At 41.2% G+C, this 25,121-nt stretch overlaps 1 protein-coding gene across 2 annotated transcripts in view; it reads right to left on the bottom strand.

Annotated features, from left to right (window-relative positions):
- The window catches only part of DTNA (dystrobrevin alpha), a 189,103-nt gene extending 164,590 nt beyond the window's left edge, over nucleotides 1–24,513 (bottom strand). For both annotated transcript variants that reach the window (XM_061994451.1, XM_061994450.1), the window contains exon 1: nucleotides 24,400–24,513. In XM_061994451.1, the coding sequence (XP_061850435.1) occupies nucleotides 24,400–24,416 (17 nt within the window). In that variant the 5' untranslated portion in view covers nucleotides 24,417–24,513. The remainder of the gene's footprint in view (nucleotides 1–24,399) is intronic.
- Between the last annotated feature and the right edge of the window lie 608 nt (nucleotides 24,514–25,121).

The raw sequence follows: 25,121 nt of genomic DNA, 5'->3' as shown, positions 1-25,121 counted from the left end.
TGAAGTTCACAATTTTGATGCATTACCTAAGGCCTGGGAAATATGTTTGTCCATGGAAGTTACCAGTTACTCTCCTGTTTCCATTTATTCAGGTAGGAAAGCCCAGAACATATTTAAATAATGACTGAGCTCAGTATAGCTTTCTGAATCCCTTAATACTTCACTATACCAAGGTCCATGCCTTAATAACATAAAATACTGTTGAAAAGGACTGTTTCCTTGAAGAAGTCAGGACAAGAACCTTTTTCTGCAGTAAATCACTTGGATGTTAGATTTCCTCTTTTTATTTGTTTCCAAACATGTATTTTCCCACAGGGGAAAATCTGCCTTGGATTAATAAAAGGTTATGCCTTCAATAAACCATGTAACTATGGATTACATTGTTTTTCAGTTGTCCACATGATGAAATTTCTGGAAACTCTAGAGGTAGAGTCACTGAGACACACTCACACCCTCTCCATGCTCTTTATGCTTGGGACAGAACATTCCTCATTGAGTAATCAAGAAATATGAGGTTCAGTTAGATGAAAGGTAGAAGTGAGCACAGATAACGTTGTGGAAGAGATCAGGGAAAAAATCCCAAAGCTTCTTCACTATGGTGACTGGGGGGAGGGCTTTTTGATTTTTTTAATCTATTTTAAGACACTGAGACTCCCATTGGCCAGAAGTTTGATTTTTTTCAATAGGTACAACTTTTTTACAGGCTTTGTGAAAACACTATTTCTTACAAACTTGAGTACTGTTTATTCTTAAACCACTACTACCAGAGGAGAAATTGAAGCCATAGCAGTGAGTCTGAAAACAATGGACTATATAAATAAGATCTTTTAGGGGAAAGTGATCTCACAAATGTTATAAACCGTGAAGTTATTTTCCATAACAAAGAATTTATTTAGGTAGACTAAGAGGATTAGTGGATCAATAGTGAAATTTATCCCAAAGTATTACGTAGCCCAGAAAAAAAACCCAAAACTCTTTTCTCCCCCCATCATGTAACTTTCACATTGTTCTCAAGCAAATCTATTGGTGTGGATAAAATACAGTAAGCATGGGGCATTCAATAAGTGAGAAATAATATTCATCTGCCCAGAATGAACAAAACATAAATTAAATCAAAAGGCTCTTCATGAAAAAAAGGGAGATTGCTAAGAGAACAGCAACAAAAAAAAAAGTAGACCAGAGGAGAGATGTAATCCTAGTATCACACACACTGATTACAGGATTATTTTCTACTCAATACTGGCCAATGTGCCCTAACAAAGGTTTCAGAGTGTTCCTGTATTTATTTTCATTTGTTCTTTTTCCATCTGAAATCTGTTTAGCTAGAAGTTGGAGATATGGTAGAAACTCACATGTTTTGGAAAACACTTCTTCACAAACCAAAGGGAAAAAAGTTTTGAACGTAAGCCACTTTCATAGAATAATTTTATAGAATCATTTTGTTAGAGGTTAGAAAAAACCTTTAAGATCATCCAGTCCAACCACTAACCCAGCACTGCCACAGCCACCACTAAACCATGTCCCTGCACACCACATCTACACAACTTTTAAGTACCTCCACGGATGGGGATTCCATCAACCCCTGAATGGCTTGTTTCAATGCCTTATAACTCTCCTCAGTGAAAAATTTTTCCCACAGATCTAATCTAAATCTCCCTTGGTGCAAACTCTTGTCCTTTTTACTTGGGAGACGAGACCAACACCTACCTCAATACAATCTCCTTTCGGTTAGTTGTAGAAAATGATTGGTCTCCTTCTCAGCCTCCTCTTCTCCAGACTAAACAAGCCCAGTTCCTTCACCTGCTCCTCATAAGACTTGTTCTCCAGACTCTTCACCAGCTTCTACTCTGGACACGCTCCAACATCTCAATGTCCTTCTTGTAGTGAGGGGCTCAAAATCGAACATAGTATTTGAGGTGAGACCTCATCAGCACCAAGTACAGAGGGACAATCACTTCTTTGGCCCTGCTGATCATACTATTTTTTATACAGGCCAGGATGCCATTGGCCTTCTTGGGCACCTGGGCACACTGTTGGCTCATGTTCAGCTGCCTGTTGATTAACATCCCCAGGTCCTTTCCATCCCTCTGCTCCAAGCCTATAGCATTGCACAGGGTTGTTGTGGCCCAAGTGCAGGACTCAGCACTTGGTCTTGTTGAATCTCATGCTATTGGTCTTAGTCCAGCCTGTTCAGGTCCCTCTGAAGAGCCTTCCTGCCCTCAAGTAGATCTATGTGCCCACTCTGCTTTGTATCATCCACAGGTTTGTTTTTTTTTTTCCCTGACACTTTGCTGTCCAAGAAGGGTGCTTCTCCCCATCCCATCCCATCCTGACAGAGAGCTGCCAGAAGTGACTCTCGCTTTTCAGGAGGTTTTGCAATCTGTGTATATGCTACATGTACCTCACGTGGTAATATGCAGAAGTCTAACCCTCAATCAAGGTTGTTTTGAATGCTAAGCAGTAGAACTACTACAAAGCACTGGACATTCTGTCTCCTTTATTCAACAAAATGTGGAGCAATGACACATTATATGCAGAATTATTCCAGAGGAATTAGGAAACAAGAACGTTACATTTGGTTGCTTTCGCAGTCTCAGCATTTATGAGACAGGAGATGTCAAAGTTCAGGATGTCCATGAAACTACAGCATTGCCCCTGTGTGTAAGACTTACAAGGTACACTCATGGACTCCTTGGTACACACTTCTTTGCAAAACCACTTCCTCACTCAGTGCACCACTCTGTTGTAAAACAGACACCAGAGCTCTGCACCTCCCAAAGCCAAATGAAGACAAATACAGCAGAACGTTCGTCAGGTGCTGAAGGACTAAGGTGCCATAAGCAGGGGTGGAGGCTCTCCAGTACCTGCAGAGAGGCTGGATTTATCAAAGATCTTCACCCACAGCCAGTTCTCAGCGCGAGTATACCATTCTGGATTTATTTTCTCCTGAAGGCTGCTGTATAGACCAAATGTGAAGATTTGCACAGAGGCAAAGACCTCCTCATGCAAAGGTCATGTGTTCTGCTGAAGTTTATGTTCTTGCTCCAAAGTATGAGAATACCAAAGTTGCCCAAAGAAAATATCTGAGGTTTTCTTTCAAGGGGAAGAAAACAACTTATTTTTATGCTAGCCTTGTTTTCCATCTTCCTGAATCACTTGAGCTGAAATATTTAAAAAATACCCAGGCTGAGGAAAACAGCTGGCCTAACATCTCAGCTCAAATATTAGAAGTTTCACAAACAGCCTGAAAACCAGGGTAGTATAATAGGAACTGCTGGGCAACTTTCCTAATTGGCAGTGCTACCAATATATTACATCGTCAGGCCTTTACATGTTTTGTTTATCACAGACTACATTATCAACTACTCTCCAGTGAGCTGAAAATAAACAGAAAAATAAAGAAAGGAGCGAAGTAGAAAGGAGGCAGAGCTGCCATTTGATCTCGGACAAGCCCAGAAAAACTGTTCTGTGGCCAATCTGGGCAGTGAGAGACAGCAGAGTTTCGTATCCCTGCTATGGCCTTGCAATGCAATATGCAACACATGAACATACATATCACTCCAATACAGAAGGCCTTCACAACACAAATAGTTTTATATCTCTCCCAAGGTCATGTGCCTAAAACCCACAGCCAGTCAGACTGTTGCTTAAATGCAAGTGGAGCCATACAGGCTGCCAAGATAAAATTATCACAGTCATATTTCAGCAGATGAAAAAGAAACCTGAGATGTGTCCTTGGATTAGACGCAAGAAAGAGGATACCTGGACAAGGAACAAGCAATTCTATTTGTGTGCCAAAAGGAAAACTGGAGCAAGTTTCACACAAACCGACCTTCAGAGAAAGAGGAACAAAACAATTCCTCCTTCCAAGGCAGTAAAGGAGCACTTCCAGAGCCATATGATGACAGCACAGTCAGAATTGTACATCAGATCTATCTGTGGGACTACGAGGAGCTCTTGGCACTGAAATCTCCTTTCCTAATTCCCCATAAGAATTTAAAATGCTTCTGCAATGACATATGTAGGACATAAATGACCACATCTAGGAGCCAGCCTGTGAATATATGGTTTACAGTTCTCAGAACAATGATGGAGGTTTAACAGCCTGACTTCTTATTTTCTGCTAACTCTAAAATTAAAACCGACAATCGAGTAGCTTGCATCATGTTCAAAGCCACTTCAATGAGGATGTATGTGTGTGAAGTATAAAGAAAAGGCAAAGTTTTAGAATTTTTAAGCATACATTATGCAATAAATCACAGAAATTTTAGTATATTCCAGCAGGGAAAGATTAGATGTAGAATTGTCATCATGTACTCAATTTCCTGAGGTCATAAAGTTAAGCTATAAAGTTCTCACATCAGGTCAAGAAAAACCCCTGGGACACCAGAAACCCTTTGTCATAGAATCATAGAATGGTAGGGGTTGGAAGGGACCTTTAAGAGATCATCTACTCCAACTCCCCTGCAGAAGCAGGTTCACTTAGATCAGGTCACATAGGAACATGTCCAGGCGGGTCTTGAAGACCTCCAAGGAAGGAGACTCCACAACCCCTCTGGGCAGCCTGTGCCACTGCTCCGTCACCCTCACAGTGAAATAGTTTTTTCTTATATTTAAGTGATGAACCACAGAAAGTTAGAGCTGGCATTTGGAAGATTATAATCCTAATGCCTACTCAATAATTGTACTGGATGCTGCTTTTAAATTTCTAAGTGCGCTTTTGCACAAGTTACCTTTAGTAACATGTGATCCTATTGTTGGATTGCCTGTTACGCTAATAAGATGTAACTCTTCCTTACCAAGGGTTCAAATTTTAGTTGACCTTCCATTCTGGCCTAGACACGTGAATGAATTGGACTGTCAATTTTGTCATAACTTGTTGAATTTTACTTTTAATAAGATTTGAGGTGGAGATTATTTTCCAAGCAGTTTTACCCGCCAGTTTTATCCAGGGTCAGAAGAACAGTGCTTCTGGATTATGAATTGCATATGACAGCATAAAACAAGGATAAATTACAACATTTGATAAATAGGAGACAAAAGATAAAGAGATTACCTTTAATAAAGAGTTGAACTGTGAGTACTGAGGTCTGGTGTCGAACACAAACCAGGAGAAACTTGGTAAAGAGAGTTACACTTTCATAGTGTACTTGCTATGTACACTTTCCATTCAGATTTACAGCTGCTCATCATCTCTGAAAATCAGATGCAAGGGGTAATATTGCATTTAAAGCTATGTGTGCTATGTACTGTCTTCCACCATCAATATTTCTAGAGCATAAAACAGTTACTTTATGAATTAAAAATGAATTCATTTATGAATTAATGAATGGGTGTTCTTCCCCAAAAATACATTAGGGCTAAGGGCAGTAGGGTGTCAGAAAGGTGGATGCTTCTTTTCATAACTCTCAGACAGTCTGATCTCATTTGGTGTTTGACCCCATGAGGAAGGCTAAACCACAAAGCAGTCTTGGGATACCTTTACTTTGGTCTCTGTGAAAGATCATCTCCTTTCCCTGGCCCACAACCCCACATATCCAGTTTATTCAAGATTGCTGCTAGCCAGGTGAAAACAGAGGGAATGCTCTTTCTCTCATAACTCCTTGATCACAGAGGCACATATATGCAGCACCTTGGTCTACAGAGGAGTCAAAAAGAGAAAAGGGAGAAACAGAAGAATCATTACAGACTGATCTGGAAGCACAAAGCATGAACCATCTAGGTTTTTCACCACAATGGGACTCAGGATGGCATCAGGGCCAAAAAGGATTTGGTTTAAATTGTATAGCTCTCCTAGTATCATCATGCTGGTGTGACAGTTTCAGAGAAGTTTCACTAGACAAACTCAGATTTAAACATACCTGCCCTTTTAAATACTGCTACAGGAATCACAATTGCTGTATTTTTCTGTATGAAGACAGAAAGGGATTTAGGTGGGAATCAACTATTCATTAAACAGACTTTTCGGCCTAGGAGAACTGCAATCTCTTTTGCCCAAACTTCAGCACTTAAAAAAGATGATAATTTACAAGCTTTAAATCTATTATCTCCTGCTGCTTTTGCAACTTCCCGCAATATTTGGAAAAAAACTGCTCTTTATTTAAAAGCTAAGTTATCAGGCATGGCTATTAATTCCCCAAGCCATCTTTCCAATTTGTGGCCCACATAAACAAGGGAATTTAAAAGGACCCAGATTGTACCTCCATTCTACTAATGTATTGCAAAATCAAACCAAAACAACTGCAGTTCTGCAGCTGGTCCTTGCCTAGTTTTCACACCAAATCAAGGGAGCTGAGGGAGAGATGCCCAGGGAAGCAGAATGGTGATCTGCATCACTGCCCAATGGTGACAGGCATTTGATAATATGATATAATATGATAATAATAATAATACAGCTTCAAAATCAGGAGTCAGACCAGACCCTTGTCCTATCCTACCTCTTCCACCACAAATGTGCATCATCCAGGGAATATCTCCACGGTCCATGACGGACAGATCCAAATTTCTCTGCTTCCTTCCTGAGCTGCCCAGGTACAAGGCAGCTCTAAGTTGGTTACAGTTTCAGCAGTTGCTAAAATGTTGTGTTCCATCACTGGGCACAGTGTGGTGCTAAATGAGCTCTGAAGCTCATGAGTGGCATTGGAGCACACCCCACTAGCCTCGGAAAGGCGTAGATGTTGCTCATGTTGCTGCCTGCAGACACGTCTCAGGTCTGAATGGGGAGTGGTGACACTACACCTTCACACAGGCAACTCAAAACAAGATTGTCTGAAGCTTTCTTCATTCTTTTCTCTTTTTTTTTTTTTTTCTGTTATCAGTGACATTTACAAATATGTAAGTTTGAAGCCAATCCAGGGATAAAAGCCTTCTGAAAAATGACAGTATGTATCAGAATTCTGTTCATGTGAGAAATCCATATACAGATATATACACATTTATGCCCATATATGTATATACATACTCACATTCTAAAGGTACCATTAACCTGGAGTCACCCAAACTACTATATTTCAGCTTTTCTTTTTCAAATCTGTGACAACAGTGCAAGGATGGAAACTTAAGAAAGTTTCAAAAGCCCATGAGCATCTTCAGTGAAAAGGCTTTTCACATCATCTTTGTATTCCATGTAAAGTATTAAAGAAAAATGATTTTAATAGTGGACTCATAAATGATTAATGTATTATATTGCATGTAAGTGCTCTCCTGGTTTGAGGAACATCTAGTTGGGTAATATTCTCATCTGTGATTCATATGCACGTTCTTTTATAATACACTGAAATAACAGTTTCAGGGGAAGTGATTTTTAAAAGTATGTCGGGTACTACAGGAGAAGATCAAAGTATAATAAAACTTACAGGAAGCAAAAATCATGCATCAATAACAACACCAGCTTTGACAATAGACTGAATAAACACAAGTAATTCTAAACAGGATGGACTGAATTTTTCATCCCAGCAATTAATTACAGAAGGCTACATTTAAAGGAACAGGCTGAGCAGATAAGCTTGCACATATCATCACAACTGCTTGCTTCAAAAATATATACATATATGGGCCTGAGTTCCCACTGGCAGGCAAACTCTCACTATAAGATGTCAACGCAGAGCTTTCCACATAGTGTTTAGAATCCTATAAATGCAGTAAACACACATGCAGAAGCAGCCTTGGCAAACAGCAATGACTAAACCAGTCAGTCTTTATTTCAGTGAGCAGAGGTGGCCAGAGCAGCTGGAATTGCCTCAAATTCATGCCCTGGCACTATCAAGGAGGTAGAAAACAACTGCAAAATGTGCCAGATATGGCACATCAGGATCTAGTCACCTGTTGTTTCACTTTAGTGATAGAAGACACTGAAGCATTGTCTGGGACTAGCATTTTGCTTGGCTGTTTGAAATAAAAGGAAATATTCTCTGTAAGCATGTGGTAGGCAGAGTACTGAACAACTAAAAGCAGATCACCTCCGATTTCGAATAAAGTTCCCGAGCAACTGCAGCACTTCTACTACTGCCAGTGCAATCCTGAGGAGGAGATTGAATCTCACCTGTACGTGCTAAAAACTTCAAAATAAATGAGTTCCCAGCTTAGCCAGCTGAATTCGGAACCAAGTTGTTCAGCTGTGGGCTTTGGCATTTATCTTAGTAGAAGTAAATTGCAATGATCAGCTGTGAGCCGCAGTCTTTGTGGAATTACTCGGTCATCCATACTGATCACAGAACACACAGGTTAGCTTCCAAATACCAAATTAAAACTGAAGAGGACCACCTAAGTCTGACTGAAACAATCGAAAAAATGAGCACAGAACAAAACATGTCAGAAGTAAAGAGTTTTCTTCCAGAAAATGACACAGCTAAAATAAAAATTATAGATTTGTTGAGAATAAAAGCAATGCAGCAAATAACATATTTTACCAATACAAAGTTTATTTTTGAGTAACTGTACTGAAATGCAATGCTTCGAAAGCAATATCCAAATATCACAACACTCCTTTATTCCAGAGCTTTATGGATCTCTTGAACAAGAGAACAGAGAAATCTTTCCCGCTTAAACTGCTAGATTTCTGTACAGCCTCTTTGCAGAAACACTAACCTCTAATGTGAGAAAAAAAATAAGGAAATTCAGAATTAATGTCTTTCTTTCTTCATTTTCAGGTGAACAGAAAGCTCCATGACTTGTGTCCAAATAGTTCAAAAGCATCAAAACAAGGGAGTGACAAGTATCAAAGATATTCCACCTTCTCCAATTACTTGAACTATCAGACTGAAGAAAGAAAACTTCTTTTCCCTCTCTGCTATGATATTTATTTTTATTCCTCTCAACAGCAAGCTAATCTTATTTGAGATGTAACAACACTTTAAAACCTGAAGTGTGAAGGTCATAAACTGAATTAATTCAAACCCTAAAAAATAATTTAAAAAAACCCAGTACCAATATTAATACAGCAGTATAGAAAGACATAATCATTATGAAGTCTCTGTATCTGTTTATATGGTAAGGCCACATCTGGAATGCTGTGTCCCATTTTGGGCTCTCCAGTTCAAAAGTTTTACAGAAGTTCTGGAAAGAGTCCAGCACAGGGCCAGCAAGATGATTAAGAGACTGGAACCTCACTCTTAAGAGGAAAGTTTGGGAAACTTGGGGCTATTTAGCCTGGAGAAGATAAAACTGAGGGGAAATCTTATCAATGCTTATAAATACCTGAAATGCAGATGTCAAGAGGATGGGCTGAGTCTTTTTTCTGTAGTGTCCAGTGACAGGACAAGGGGTAATGGGCACAAGCTGGACCACAGAAAGTCCCACTCGGGCATAAGAAAAAAATTCTTTACTGTGAGGGTGAGAGAGCCCTGGCACAGGCTGCCCAGGGAGGTTGTGGAGTCTCTGGAGGTTTTCAAAACCCGCCTGGACACATTCCTGAGTGACCTGATGTAGGTGAACCTGCTTTAGCAGGGAGCTGGACTAGAGGATCTCTAGAGGTTCCTTCCAATCCCTATCATTCTGTGGTTCTGTGATACGAAGGGCTTCAAAGGGATGGAAAACATGAAAGATTTTCTGTGAGGCTCATTGTGTTAAAATCAGCATTCTCCTAGAGAAACTGGCTGCCCATGTCTTGGACAGAGTCACTCTGTGATGGGTAAAAAACTAGCTGGATGGCCAGGCCCAGAGAGTGGTGGTGAATGGAGTTAAATCCAGTTGGTGGTTACCAGTGGTGTTCCACAGGGCTCAGTGTTTGGGCCTCTTCTGTTTAACAACTTTATCAATGACCTGGATGAGGGGATCAAGTGCAGCCTCAGTAAGTTTGCTGGTGACACCACGTTCAGTGGCAGTGTAGATCTCCTTGAGGGCAGGAAGGGTCTTCAGAGGGACCTGGACAGGCTGAACCAATGGGCTGAGGCCAATTGTGTGAGGTTCAACAAGGCCAAATGATGGGTCACTTGGGCCACAACAACCCCAAGCAGTACTACAGGCTTGGGGCAGAGGGGCTGGAAAGTTGTTTTGCAGAAAAAGACCTGGGGGTATTGATTGAGAGCCAGCTGAACATGAGTCAGCAGTGTTCCCAGGTGGCCAAGAAGGCCAGCAGCAACCTGGCTTGTATCAGAAATAGTGTGGCCAGCAGGACCAAGGAGGTTGATTGTCCCCCTGTATTCAGTGCTGGTGAGGCCGCACCTCAAATATTGTGTTCAGTTTTGGGCCCTTCACTACAAGGAGGACATTGAGGTGCTGGAGCATGTCCAGAGACAGGTAACAAAGCTGGTGAAGGGTCTGGAGAATAAGTCTTATGAGGAGCAAGGTGAGGGAAGTGGAGTTGTTTAGTCTGGAGAAGAGAAGGCTGAGAAGGAGATACGATCACTCTCCACAACTACCTGAAAGGGCTGGTCTCTTCTCTCCAGTAATGAATGAAAAGACATGACAAGATGGGCTGAAGTTGCACCAGGGGAGGTTTTGGTTGGACATTAGGAAGAACTTTTTCACCGAGAGGTTATTAAGCACTGGAGCAGGCTGCCCAGGGAAGTGGTAGAGTCATCATCCTTAGAGATATTTAAAAGACACATAGATGAGGTGCTGAGGGATCTGGTTTAGTGATGGGCTTGGCAGTGTGAGCTTAGTGGTTAAATTTGATGATCTGAAAGTTCTTTTCCAACTGTAATGAAAAATTTGAAGGAGGATATCCAATAAAGCCCTGCCTGCAAGACCAGCTCCCACCCTAGGAAATGTCTCAGCTGTGGATGTCCACCCTATGTGTGTCAAGCTTATGCCTGATGTATGATGGGGCAGAACCAGGTGGGATCATCCCCATACTCTGCCCTTGGGCTGCACTGGGGGAAAATCCAGAAACACCAGCAAAACAAGAAGCAAACTGCATTCAACAGGCTCCTCAGCATGGACAGTGGAGAGACAGGGATTGCAAAAAGTGCCTGCCAAGCTCTTGCACCCAGGCTTATAGATGTGGGGTCTGTTTTCACCACTGATGTGAGATCACTGGTAAAGGGCAGTATGCTGTTTTGGGTGTCTGCTCTCACCCATCCTGAGCGCAGCCAGCAGGGTCACTCTATCACCATGTCTGTATGCTTTTTGACTACAGCGTTGCCTGGGCTTTTATGTGTTACTGTGATACAGTAAAAACAGTGAAGGTTTTCTGCTGAGACAACAGTCAGTACAAAACGCTATCAGAAAATCCTCAAGCAAGAGCCACCCCCAACAACAAAAGAGAACTCAGGGTTCATCAAACAGGTCTTTGCTGTTAACAGTGTTGTGAGAATAACTTATCAGCACTTTTCCACCTCTACCTTCTGTGTGGGAGTACCAAAAGGTTTTAAGAAGCACTCCAAACACCTGAGTCTGACCCTAAGAGGCTAAAAATCTTAACAGAAATTGCACATGGAATTACTTTTCTTTCATAAGCTTCAGAAACACATTTTTTTAAATCCCCAGTGCTCTTCCATCAAACAATGCAGAGGTGAATAAATGTGGCAAAGAGCAAAGGTATGATGGTGCAGATCCTTCTCTCGCATCTGTACCATAAGTTCAAAGCTTGAACAGAAACTCTCGCTGTCTAACAAAGACTGTATCAAAAAGTATTCATTCATATTTTCAACAGTATTTTTTTTTCTCCAAGAAGAAAGTTTTCAAACATAAATCATATTTCTCAAAGCCACTGCCAGTACCCAAACGTTACCCACAAAGACAGTTAACCGCACCCTACCCGTAAAAATGATGCTCCTCCGATCGCTTGCTCTGTTCCCTGCTTCTTCTGCCTCACAGTGCTCAGATCAGATCCTGCCCCAGAGAAAAAGCAGAGTCAAAGGCTTGGGATACTCAGAGCCAAGTCCTGGAGTCAGGCTGCAGGAAGATCAAGTAGTACTGGGCTGAAGCAGCATGGAAGGGAGACATATCAAAGTGCACTATCGCGCAACCATCACACACGGGTAATTGAGAGCATCTTAATTTGAAACCGCTGGTTACCATCTGGTGATAAAATAAGGAGGCACCAAGTGAGTTAAAGCAAGCTTGCACATATCAGGATATTTTAATTACACTAGAAAATGAAACCTCCATCCATACTGTGGTGTCTTTCCCGGTTTACCAGTTGAATACAATTTGTGTTAGCTTTGTCTCTTCTTCGCTTCAATTACAAGCTGATTTCATCTTTCCAACAGACTGCATTGCATGTGCACGTGCACATAATCTTCCAATTCAAGACACTTCTAACATGGAGGGAAGTTCAGTACAAAAGTTAGCAGCTGAGACCTACGAAGTTTGCCACTCCTAAAAACAGGCAAAGACAGTCATTGGGATGAATACGTTAGACAAGGCAGAATAAAAGGGTTAAAAAAAAGACAGGACTCTCTCTTCCCCTACTTCACAACTCTTATGTGCATATTTCTGAATCCTGGGACAGTGGTGAAATTAGGCCTAGCTGACCTTTAAAAGAATGAGTCATTTCCTAACACAGTGAAATATTTTAAATACATGTAACAGCTTTAAACACTCAAGGTGCTCTGCTTCTAATTACTTTTGTTACGTATGAAACACTTGAGGAAAATGTATATGATATCTTTAATTTGTTAATTACCAGTTGACTCCTACCACGCATTATTAAGCTAGTTTGGCAGCAACTAATGCCTCTGACAATACTAAATTACCAACACCATCTTGTGCAGGAATGTGACCTGAGCAGTCTAGAACTAGGAACTAGCTGCAGGTGTTTATTTTCACATGTTGTCTATTCCATGGGCACCAGCAGGCCTCATTGTTCTTCTTTGCTTAAATGATACCAGACTTACCATATTTCACATAAGTCTGATTTGGACTTTGAGTTGAGTGATGAATGGTAAGAGAATTGCAAGTAAAGGGTCTAAAGTATCAAAAGCACCAGCGCTTCTCATCTGCTGTGCAAACACCCTCAAGTGGGACGCTGCAAAATCAGCACGAGAAGCAGACAAGGAGGGAGTCTTACGGTGGCAAGACAGATAGATTCTGGCTACGAATCACGGGACAGAGCACACAAACAACTTTAAAACAATTTCAGCAAGGCCACAATGTCCAGAGTGAGACATTTGTTTCATTAACTGAGAAATTAATATTACAATTAACACTCCTTTGATACCCCTAATATGACAATGAGCTGAAAGGAGTACATGCTAAACATATATGAACATGTTCCTCCACTCTCCATCTAAAACATGCTAAACATCATCCTGCATTGCATTCATATTAGATAGGTGGTGATAGCCGGACAGTTTAATTTCCAAAATGTATGTAAGGTGTGTTCTTTTGTCTCTCAGTGGGTATGCATTAGGAGGAGTGATCTCCCATGCACCTGGGGCCAAATAAAGGAATGTCTGCTTTCTAAAACTAAATTGAGTGTTATAGAGTCTCTTCTGAACCAGTTTTTGGTAACACCGTGGCTGGAGTAACCTGCACACCCGCGTCTCATGCTGTTTGCTCATGGGACAGACGTGGAGAAACACAAGCAGAAAGATTTCTCTGCATCAGTGTTTTAGGTGCTGCAGGCTCTACAGCTGTGGCCTCCTGCTCAGTTTCTTGGGTAGGGGTGCCAGATGTGTGGAGATGGTGCTGTATCATACATCAATGTTCAGGATGCCTCCACTTGCACACCCAACAAGGGCCAGGCCCTAAGCCATCCCTTCATGCATTCCAGTTACTCCCGTCCATGAAGCACATGAGAGAACTCCTGCTGAAGCAGAAGCAGGCAGCAGCCACGCTTCTTCCAAGCAGAAGCCCCCAGCAGGGCTTGGGGGTCTCGAGGATGGCAGGGGTTTTGCAAGGGGGGAAGATGATGGAAATGTGATTGCTCACAAAAAGTTCCTCTGCACAGATGCAGCCCAGTCAGGGCCCTTTTCCTCTCACCTCTCAATACAAGTATTTATTTTTTCCTTTTTTTTTCAGTCAAAGCATTTTCTGCCAAATTGATTAGATTAATAACATTATAGCTTGGACAGGAACTTACACATCTTAGTACTAAGTGTATGAAATAACTTTAACTCCTTTACAAATCCTTCAGGAGTGGTTAGGAAAGACAGTATTCTCTTGTGCAGCTGAATTATAAAATTGCTGAACAAACCTATTCTGCTGTAATGGAAGGGATACATTTTCTTCCCTACTGTAAGTAGGTCAATGAAAACATGATGTTGTGAGGATGAAACTTTTCCTCTGTCCTCTTTCCTCTAATGGCAGTCTCAAATCATTCTGATTTAATTATCTTTCTAGTGTTAGCTATAGTAACACTGAAAGGTTATTAACAGCTGATATATTGGTGGTCCTAAAGTCTGGGGTTTGTGCTTCCTTGTGGGCTTACTCTAGCCCCAGAAATACACACGCAATTCCTCCACAGGACACATCATTGCACAGTTAAGAAAAGCATGCAAAGAAATCTGTATGAGAAATACATTATGAAGCACGAAACTTTAACTCTCAGCTCTGAGATTCACACTGAGCTTTTGCATCCACATGATGTCTTTTTGAGGATGAAATTGTGACTTATCAGCTACTCTAAACCTAAATAGCTACCAGGTGAACACTGAATTTGCTCTGAATTAATACTGGCACACACGAAGCCAAAGTATTTTCAGTGAAACTACTCCAATTCGTAGCACCTGGAAACTTTCCTGTATGCCAGAGAAACTTACAGTTTCATTTAACTTACAGTTATAGCTATCTGAATACTAAATGCAAATTAAAAGCAACTGACAATAGAAAATACCTTCTGAGGGAGAAGCTCCCCATTCTCAAAAAAAAAAAAGGAAAAAAGTTACATTACACTAAAGAGAATACAGAATGCTTCCAGTCTTATAAAATTAAATCGTTAAAAGTAAATACAAGTTATGTTTTTACTGACTGCCACTATTTTAGAACAGATGGTGTCTATTAGTTCTGTTGACGTTATCTCAAAAAATGAAAAAGTAATTAATTCACTTCATGTAATGCCTGTTGTAAACTCTCACTCACCCACACAAACACTCCAAAGGCCCTCTTCTGCAACCAAATGTTTGCCATAGCAAAGGTTACACGCTCTTACAACCCACTCCTTATATCCTTGTCCTGAAAACAACAGAGCCGCCTAGGACAGTAAAGCTAAGCACATACGAGTGGACACGACTCTGTCCTCAGCATGAAATTTTTACCCTATAAAACCCCATGACTTCAAAGGGGACTCAGATTTCATCCTAAGAATTCAATTACGTGTTTCAAATTTAGGATGGATTGCCACGTGCCAATTGACAGAGTAGTGACCTCAAGTATTTCAGGATAAAGACATTTGAGTTGAAAAGCAAAGCCAGCTCTTTATGCCTTAACCATTTACCTAAGGAACATTCCAAAATGCAGAAATTATACAATAATTAAGTTCCTGTGCACCTCAGCAAAATGCATCCCACTCTGCAGAGATCTTTCCAACCAGAATTTAGAAAACACGTCTTTCATTTAGAAAATAATTCTGTCTGCAGTATTATCACCAGTATCACCAAATCCTAAGGACAGTAGAAAAGATACTACTGGATACTAAAGATATCCACTTTCCACTGTGAAAGTCAGATACAGTTCACTGGCCTTTATTAAAGCCATTCCTAACGTCTCCAGTGATAGAAGTTTCCACAATCTCCACTGGCAGCATATCTCAGGGATAACTTTCCTAGGGTTTACTTTTTCTTTCTTACTTCACTTTTAGACTCATTTCTCTTTGTCTGTGGGCACAGAAAAGTGATTACTATCCTCTTTGCCACAGCCTCTTCTGGGCTATCTGTGCATGAAAAATGGCCTTTCTCCTACCTGTTGCTCAGCAGGCTGCTCTACCTTAGGCATTGCAAACATAAATATTTCAGTTTTTTCCTCTGGGACATGTCCTCTGGATCTCTCGTGATTTTTACTACCTTCCCCGCCACTTACAAAATGGCCGAAGTTTTCCTGAAGAGTAGTGCTCAAGACTCAACACAGGACTCAGCAACAAGATTATTCCCTTCATGCTTTTCTTTTTTTCTTCTCTATTGTGCTACAGTTCAACATTGCCCATTCCATCCATGGTAACCCCTATCCTTTGCTGAGGAGCTGCTGTCTCACCAGTTGCTGCCCAGCCTGTCCTGGTATCAAGAGCTACAAGCATACAGCTAGCTCAGTGAACCCTCTGGAGCTGCACACCATCACTGCCAGCCTCTGTGCACCCAGTGAGCTAAGTATGCCCTTGCAATGTTGCCCTACAAAAGGCACTGACTTGTGTGTGGTTCTTGATTAGCACACAGTAAAAAATTCTACAAATCCAGCAAGAATCAGGCCAGTATTTCCATAACCCTCCCCTCTTTTCATTTGCCTGTTTTATCAGCCAAGGCAAGGTGGAAAAATAATTAGGACTATTTCTTCCAAGGCTGAGATATCCAGTTTTATTTCCTTGCTCTATATTGAGTCTGTCAGTATATGTAGTAAAGCCTAATACAAGCCCAAGCAGTCACCTACAATGGTGTACAACAGAAAAAGGATAGGACTAATGACCTGTGAAATAGATATAGCCAGAGTTGGCTAGGCTGATGTTGCTCTCTGGCAAAGCTTGGTTTCCCTAGAACATAACACAGTGGGTGACTTATTTAGTACTTTACATGCACAGTTACAAAAGCTGAGGCTTTGTGCACGAGGAATTTACTTCCACTTTCAGGAAAAATGAGTGACCTGAAAAAATTACCAGTCTATCTACTCCCTTTACACCTTTTCCATAGAGAATACATTGTTTCAATGTAGGTGGATATTAACCAATGCAACAGCAAAGATTAGGTCTATTCACTCCAAGCTACCACTGAGTTACCAGTCACTCTCAGCAGACACTTACTCACCTTTCAATGAAAATGTAGTGTCCTGCAAAGAGTTCACCTAAGCCTGGAAACGATTTGTTTTTAAAAGGCTTTGAACTCGAGTACTTTTAGTTCCCTTTATGAACACATCACCATATTTAATGTAGATTTGCTTGGGTTCTTTTCAACCAACCACTATCTAATTTATTTATTTAACTATATAGTTTCTGAAATGGTATTTACTGCCTCCTAGACTCAAATAATTGCTTCTTACCATCACCATTTTAGCAAGTTTCCTCCTCTTACACCCACTCCCTACTACTATAAAACCTTTTTTCAGTTGCTCTGCTAAATTTTATGCTTGATGTGAAATTTCACATACCAGATACTAGAGTCAAGTTGAATGTATTATTTATACATTTTCAGCAATTTTCAAAGCTGAAGATATTAAAAAGATATAGTTTTACCTGTGCTAAAAGAAATCCTTTATTGTTCTGCTAAGATGCATTCATTCCATAATGCTTTCGCACAAAAGTCTGAAATCTGGCAGCAGGTGCAACTGTTACCTTTCTGCTGCTATTAGCAAACATCCATTGACCTTATTAACAAAAGGCACATTCCACTCACCTCCAAGGATGGTTCAGAGGGTGCTTTAGAGCTTATGAGTGCAAGCAATTGCCCTGCCAGCTGGAGGTCTGAACCTTGTTGATGACTTCTGCTTTGATGGGAGACGTGCTCAGCGGGCTTCTTGCAAGACACACATAACTTTCGGTATTTTGAAAATGTGTCTCCTCCATAAATTTCCTATCTAACCGAGAATCTGCAGGTAAGTGGAAAAGATGGAGCAAGGACTTTCTCTGAATTACCATTTCTGGATGTGCTATTGGACAGCCCCGGTGGCTGCGACTATGTGTTTGATAGGTCAGCCAAAAATTCACGCAATTCTATGACAAGATGACTTGGAGGCTGGGATGAAAAGCATTACCAATGGTAATGGTCTGGCAGGTGGCAAGAGGTAGGTGGGAAGCTAGAATGTAGAACAAGGGAACTAGTGTGATAGATGGCATTATCAGAAGTGGTTGGTTTTGGTTTTTGGGTTTTTTTAAAGAAAAAAAAAAAGGCAGCAAAACTGAGAAAATGTGTGCTAGATGATCAGGTTGTGAGGTGGATTGTTAATTGGTTGAAGGGAAGAAGGCAGAGAGTGGTGATCAATGGTGTAGGGTCTAGTTGGAGGCCTGTATATAGTGGAGTCTCTCAGGGGTCAATGCTGGGACCAGTGCTTTTCAATATATTCATTAATGATCTTGCTGAGGGAACAGAGGGCATTGTCAGCAAGTTTGCTGATGATACTAAACTGGAGGGAGTGGCTGACACCCCAGAAGGCTGTGCTGCCATTCAACGAGACTTGGACAGGCTGGAGGGTTGGGCAGTGAGAAATCTAATGAAATTCAACAAGGGCAAGTGTAGAGTCTTGCATCTGGGAAAGAATAACCCCATGTACCAGTACAAGTTGAGGAATGAACTCTTAGAGAGTAGTGTAGGGGAAAGGGACCTGGGGGTCTTGGTGGGCAGCAGGATGACCATGAGCCAGCAATGTACCCTCATGGCCAAGAAGGCCAATGGCATCCTGGGGTGTATTAGAAGAGCTGTGGTTAGTAGGTTCGAGAGAGGTTCTTCTCCCCCGCTACTCTGCCCTTGTGAGACTACATCTGGAATATTGTGTCCAGTTCTGGGCCCCTCAGTCAAGAAGAACAGGGAGCTGCTGGAGAGAGTTCAGCACAGGGTCACCAAGATGATGAAGGGAGTGGAGCATCTCCCTTATGATGAAAGGCTGAGGGAGCTGCGGCTCTTTAGCTTGGAGAAGAGGAGACTAAGGAGTGACTTCATTAATGTTTACAAATATGTAAAGGGTGAGTGTCAGGAGGATGGAGCCAGGCTTTTCTCAATGATGGCCAATGACAGGACAAGGGGCAATGGGTATAAACTGGAACGCAAGAGGTTCCAAAGAAAGACAAGAAATAATTTCTTCACTGTGAGGGTGACGGAGCACTGACACAGGCTTCCCAGATGGGTTGTGGAGTCTCCTTCTCTGGAGATATTCAAAATCTACCTGGACAAGTTCCTGTGTGACCTACTCTAGGAGGTCCTGCTCTGTCAGAGGGTTGGACTAGATCTTTCAAGGCCCCTTCCAATCCTTAAGATTTTGTGATTCTGTGAAAAACATGACCTGTTTACAGAATAGCCTGGCAGAGTACACAGCTTGATTCTCAGCTCCATTAAGCTCTCTTTACATTCCTGTACCAGCATAATATAACCTGTGTCTGCATTAAGTTGATGTGATTTATTTTCCCTAATAAGACACGCAAATTCATCAAACTTTTAAGGACAAAAGTAGAATCGTAAAACACTTTGCACTTTGTTTGATCTCTCTGGAAATCCATTTAATCAGTTTGGAAATGCATTTTGTTTGTGTATATTCAAAGAAAAGGGTAATATTTGTAATTATAATAACGATTAAAAAGACACATCAAATACCAAGATAAATGCTTTTAAATTTGGATCTATGATGTGCCTTTCTTTGTGAGTTCTAGTCTGCAAAAGGCTGTCCAGCTCTCCTAAATTAAATTTAGTTTCTTAAGTAGGTGAAGAAGCTTTCAGTTACACAAAGTAGTTAGAATTGCACATTAAAAGAGTGGTAACATTTCAGAATTATCAACTCAAGTGTTGGAAAATGTTTAAATCAATGTGTCGCCTTTGTAATTGAATGTTTTTTTTTTAGATGTAAAGTTAGTCATTATGAGGTAAATTTATGGGAAAAACGATCTAAAACCAGGGAATAGCTTATATTTCCACATCACACAAATGAGCCAATATAAATGAGTTATGTATAAAAAAGCAACACATGATAGTCAAACTATCATTGCTTTATAAATTTGGAAAGAATCAAAAGCATTTCCTGATCTTGTTCCAAGGACAACGTGAAAAGGCAGTAATTACTAAAAAGCATATACTCTTGTATATTTTAAAAATGGAACAAGAAAGCCTAAGATTCCTAACTAATTCTATCTGTAGTTGTTATTTTATACCGAGTACTGAAGGAAAACTTCACTTTAAGCATGTTATTCTGTACTTTCCCTGGGCTTACTTTCATTGTCTTTAAAAGAAAGAGTCACAAGTTAACAATAAATTGTTTTTAAAGCCTACCTGCTCACTGACTTTTCTATCTCAGCTTCATTTCTCTTTTTTTTTTTTGAGGTTTCACTGAGTGCAAATGTTCTTACAAATTTGCAAGGAGGTACTTCATACCAGAGTAGTCTTATCCTTACAAAACATATAAAAGAAAATAAGAATGCAGCACTTAGGTACCATTTTTCATCCCTTCCTCTCAGAGCACTTCACAGAACTGGGCAAATATTACAGTTGCTGTTCTCAGAAAAGGATACACCAAGCTTCCTAGAAGCCAACTTCTTCCCTCCATTGCCCTAGGGAAGGTTATGTTGAGCGAACAGTTACCATCATGCCAATAAATAAATTAATAAATAGAGATTCATTATTTCCACTGCTTTCCTATCTCTTATTTCTCAGAGTATGATCCCCAACTCAAGTCTTATAGCCAAACACAGCAAAAGGTCACACAATCGGTTGAGACACAGGAAAGATATCATAAAACTTGGCTTCCTGTAACACCTCCCCTCTAGGGAGGATGGGTTTCTTGAGACTATTAGGTGTTAGGCATTCTCTCAACTACCACAGCTCCAATTAGATGCATTTTTAAGCAGCCTATTAGTGGAAAGTATTACTGTGTTTCCAGGTAAAGTCACTTCATTCAGTAATAATTAACTCAGGAAGTACTTTATTCCCTGATACACCAGAAGATGGAATCAATAAATGCAGGAGGTCTGACACTGCTCAGACTGGCAACTTCTCTGGGTTTCCACTTGTAGACTAAGAGGTGGACACCATAGGACATCATAATCACATTAGTTTTGATTGTGGATGTTTTGGGGGTTCTTTATTACAAAATTACCCAACTGAAGCTTTCTACAGCATGCTGCACTGTATAAAGCATTGCTCGTCATACTCTGCCAAAACAAATTAGCTGTTGCTCGAAGAGGATTCACTACGACCCAAAGGAAACTGTATCATTGTGAGCTGCTTCTAAATACTCTTAAGCTCAGAAAAACACCAGCACACTGTCAGGATACCTTGGGAAAACAAGGTCCTTAAATATGTTATCAACTGGTTCCTGATGACATCTCTGTTTTCTTATATCTGTTTGCAGAATGATCACTGCAAAAAGCTTGAAGATGAGTCTAGAAACAAAGATTTACAGAGGAAACAAGATCGCAGCAGAAAAAAAGAAAATGGGAACCACACACAATAACTGTGAAATCTGGCAAGGAAGGATTTTAACATCCATAAGCAGATCCTTGCCACTTGTTTTAGCAGGGTTTACAAAGGAAGAAGTGTAGGAAAACATTTTAAAAATAAAGAAAAAAAAGTTGCAAATTTATTTTCACCTCAGCATGATTTTTATGAACTCTCATGACAAAGTCACTTACAATTTAATGGTAATGGAAAGTGATGGCCTGTGACCTGCCTGCTCCAGAAGCAGACACATTACTAGCTGTGATGACGCAGGGCTTGTGCCTAAGTGACACAGAACAGTCAGCTTCTCATAGCAGGAAAGCTTCGCGCTTGCTAGTGATGAACAACGTGTAAGCACCAGAGCAGCACTTCAATCATGCATAAAGTATCCAAATTGAGGCAACACCAATGCTTCAGCTGTAGGCCTGTACTCCCCTCATCAATGTTCTGTCATCTACTTGATCTCCCTGAAGACCAGAGCCTCTATGATCTCTCCTCTCCTTGCAATAGCAAGAGGCAGGCATTGGGTGCAGGCCCCCTGTCCACCTTCCCATTCCCTCTGTCCAAACAGTAGTTCTCCCTCTGTGTGGGGTTAGTAGATTTCCTGGGAAGGGAAGGGCAGGCTGCAGCGAGGCAAGAAGTCTAGGGGATCGAGGAGACAGAGAGGAGAGGGAGAGGAGGTCACTGCCCTGCCCTGATAAAGCCACTACATCCCTTACTCAAAAGTCTCAGCAGAATTGAGCTGCTCAGTGGCACCACCATCACTGAACACAGGCAGCATCATACTCACTCTAAGTGTGTAAAATTCACCTTCTGTTTCAGAAAATATGCCATTATTATAATTATACATAAGTTATATGAAATACAATATTTTCTATAAGAACATATTGATTTATTGAAGATTTATTTTAGGACACTGGGAGATCTTATTTAGGTGGATTAGATACACTAGAATATATTTTTTAGCGTCACTCCAACACCACACTGTGACTCTTTGCTCTGGGAACTCCCTGTTCCTGAGTCAGATGCTCATTCGCTTCTAGGAATGAGATTTTTCAGGCAGCTTCACTTACCAGAGTACATGGCAGGTTTCCTTGAGATGAAGCTCTCCAGCGCCTCTTGGACATTTAATTATGGGAGAAGGGTCTCAGATAATGAAATGGGAACATCATGCTCCTGAACTATAACTTCTGAAAAGCATTACACTGTGGTAGGGAAATGCAATTTAATTTTGAACTGACTCAGGAATTTCCCATGGAACATTAATTCTATTTTCTGCTCACCTCTGAATGTCAGTCTATTTTTCTCTTTCAGTTTAGGAGGCTTAAAAAAGGCACAGTGAACCTTTACTTTGGAATCTGTGGATTCCTCCTCTCTCCCGCCTTTTGCCATAGCCCTGGGGAGAGTGCATGTGAAAACAGAAGCTTATTGTGCCAAGCCTTACCAGAGGTGACGCCTAGCCAGAGGAACTGCTATCTAGATAACTAACATAGAAAAGTAATAAAGGTATTTTCACCCTCTTCAGTTTTGCAGGCACTGTTAGAGTTCATACAACTTGCCTGAAACTGCACAAGACCCTGTGCAAGAGCCAGAGCTTTACTAAAACCCACAGCAAGTCTTTACTCATCTTGACACATTTTGTCACAAAGTTCTTCTACTTCAATATCAAAACAAATATTACAGTGATACCTTAATGTAAGCAACTATTGGACTGGAAAATTAGCATGCTACCAAAGTGTTTTAGCTACTTTGAGCTAGTTAAAAGAACACTCAACTAGTACAAAGCATAAGACAACTAGCTTGAATGTAATTTCTCACCCCTGTGGCTGTTTCTTCCCAGATTTACCTCAAAGGTTATTATTTCCTTCTCCATCCCCTACAAGTAACCATGTAGAAAACATTCCACAGCAGATCTGCTTACCCAAATATGCCCAGATGTTTTGCAAATGTGAGTAAGCTGATCAATAGGGATGAAGCCAATCAAATGGAAGAAAGATAATAAAACATACCACCTGCCTCATCGTTCCCTCCAATGGAGGAAACATTTCTATTTTAATTAATCCAGTTCCACCTATCTTGCTAGGCACAGACTGCCATTATGTGAGTCCCTTCGGTACTGATATCTATGACCAAAAATGTTAGGCGTTTCAGTTACCCACAGACAGCACCAGCTTCCTACGGTTATTATGGGCAGTACTAACGCATCAGGAATGCCGAGTATGTTTCGGTGGACTGACACCAAATCCAAAGTTAGGAACTCTTCTACTACGAGTGTAAAACACATGCGCCCAGAATAAATAGTAAAATCAGTACTGACATTTAGGCAATTCTCATTCAAAGCACAGATTGAGATGAAACTCTCAGAATAGAAGTTCTTGCTATATTACAAATACTACATGTAACTTCCAACTGAGCTCATATTTAAAGATGCTTTTGGCCATAGGAACACCACAACTTCATCAGAAAAAACTGAGAAATGTCCTGACAAAACTACTGATCAATGAAGTGATATATCTGCTACATACTGAAGGTATCTCTGATAAGTTGTAAAAATAACATGATAGCCTGAATGTTCTTTTTACTCACAAGCTCATTATTTAAGTAAGGACTATCAGTGGAATATGCACAGTTTTTAATTGCTGTTCAGTGAAAACAAGGGGGGCAAAATGTAAAAAAAAAAAAAAAAAACAAAAAAAACCCCCCACCCTAAAAAATCTAAACAAAATACCCAAAGGCCAAGTAAAAGCATTATTTGGGAGCAAACACAAAGGTTAAATTTAATTAAATCTGTGCTGTGATCAAATTCATACATAGGGAAACAGCAGTTAAGTGCAACCATGACCAAACAAGCAAGCAAACATTGATCACATCCTCTCTAATAGGGAAAACAACTCACTTTTCAACTTTGTGATAATAAACACCGTTTCAAACTGCATATCACACAATGAAGAGCAAAGGTATAAAACAAAATTCATCTGATAGGAAAAGAGCACTCAAAGCAGTAATGGTAAAATAATTAGAGCCCAAGATTCTTAAGGTACACCAAGACGAGTAACCTCATGAGTTAACTGCTGAATAAAGTTCAAATCATCTGTATGGGGAAAACAAGGGGGAATAAATCGCATGGGGAAAGCATTACTTAAATATCTACCTCACCCTACAGGAACTGCCGTGTTCTCTGAAAGCAAAGCCCAAAGGAACCACCCTAGGAAATGTATGCAAAGTCGAGCTTCCTACTTACCCTATGGTATGCACCATGATCTCTTTTGCCACCTTGGTAAATCCAAATAATCCAGAATGATGTTATTTTTAAGGGAATGTTAGAGTCGTTAGAGGAGACAGAGGCAAACTGAAAAGCAGAGCTTTGCGTGCAGCCAGGCGGAGAGGGATGAATTTAAACCCTGGCTCAAGATGCTGTGTATTCTGCGTCTATCTTTAACTTGTAAATGATTTGGTTTCACATTCCTCTGGAGTCCTGCTGGCAGATGCCTTTGCGGAGCTTTACCAATCGCATGCACCCGGGCCCCCTCCCCTTCTCTCTCCTTCCCTCCCTCTGTCTCCCCCAAGCCTGCCACTCCACCCCCATCTCCCTGACACATCCCCTCCTCTCTGCCACACACAACGCACACACACTGAGGGTTTGGCAAGTAGGATTCTCACTGACTTCCAACCTCTGTTGTTCGCAGCAGGGAGGCTGCCAGAGCCGCCCCAACAAGCCTGCCGCACTGCCGGGCACCCACGGCAGCACATCGGCCTCCCGGCAGCCTCCTGCTCCCTGCTGGCCTCCTGACAGCCCTCCGCTCTCCTGGAGTCCCCTGCTCCTCCCCAGCCTACCAGCAGCCCCCTGTGCCCCTGGCAGACTTCTGCTCCCTGCCGGCCTCCTGGCAGCCCCCTCCTCCCCAGGCAGCCCCCTGCTCCCCACTGGCCTCTTGGCAGCCCCCTGCTCCCTGCTGGCCTCCCAGC

Source organism: Colius striatus, chromosome 4, assembly GCF_028858725.1.
Source record: "Colius striatus isolate bColStr4 chromosome 4, bColStr4.1.hap1, whole genome shotgun sequence".
NCBI classification, from domain to species: Eukaryota; Metazoa; Chordata; class Aves; order Coliiformes; family Coliidae; genus Colius; species Colius striatus.
The sequence above is the reverse complement of the archived record's forward strand: the minus strand, read 5'-3'. Positions and strand labels throughout refer to the sequence as shown.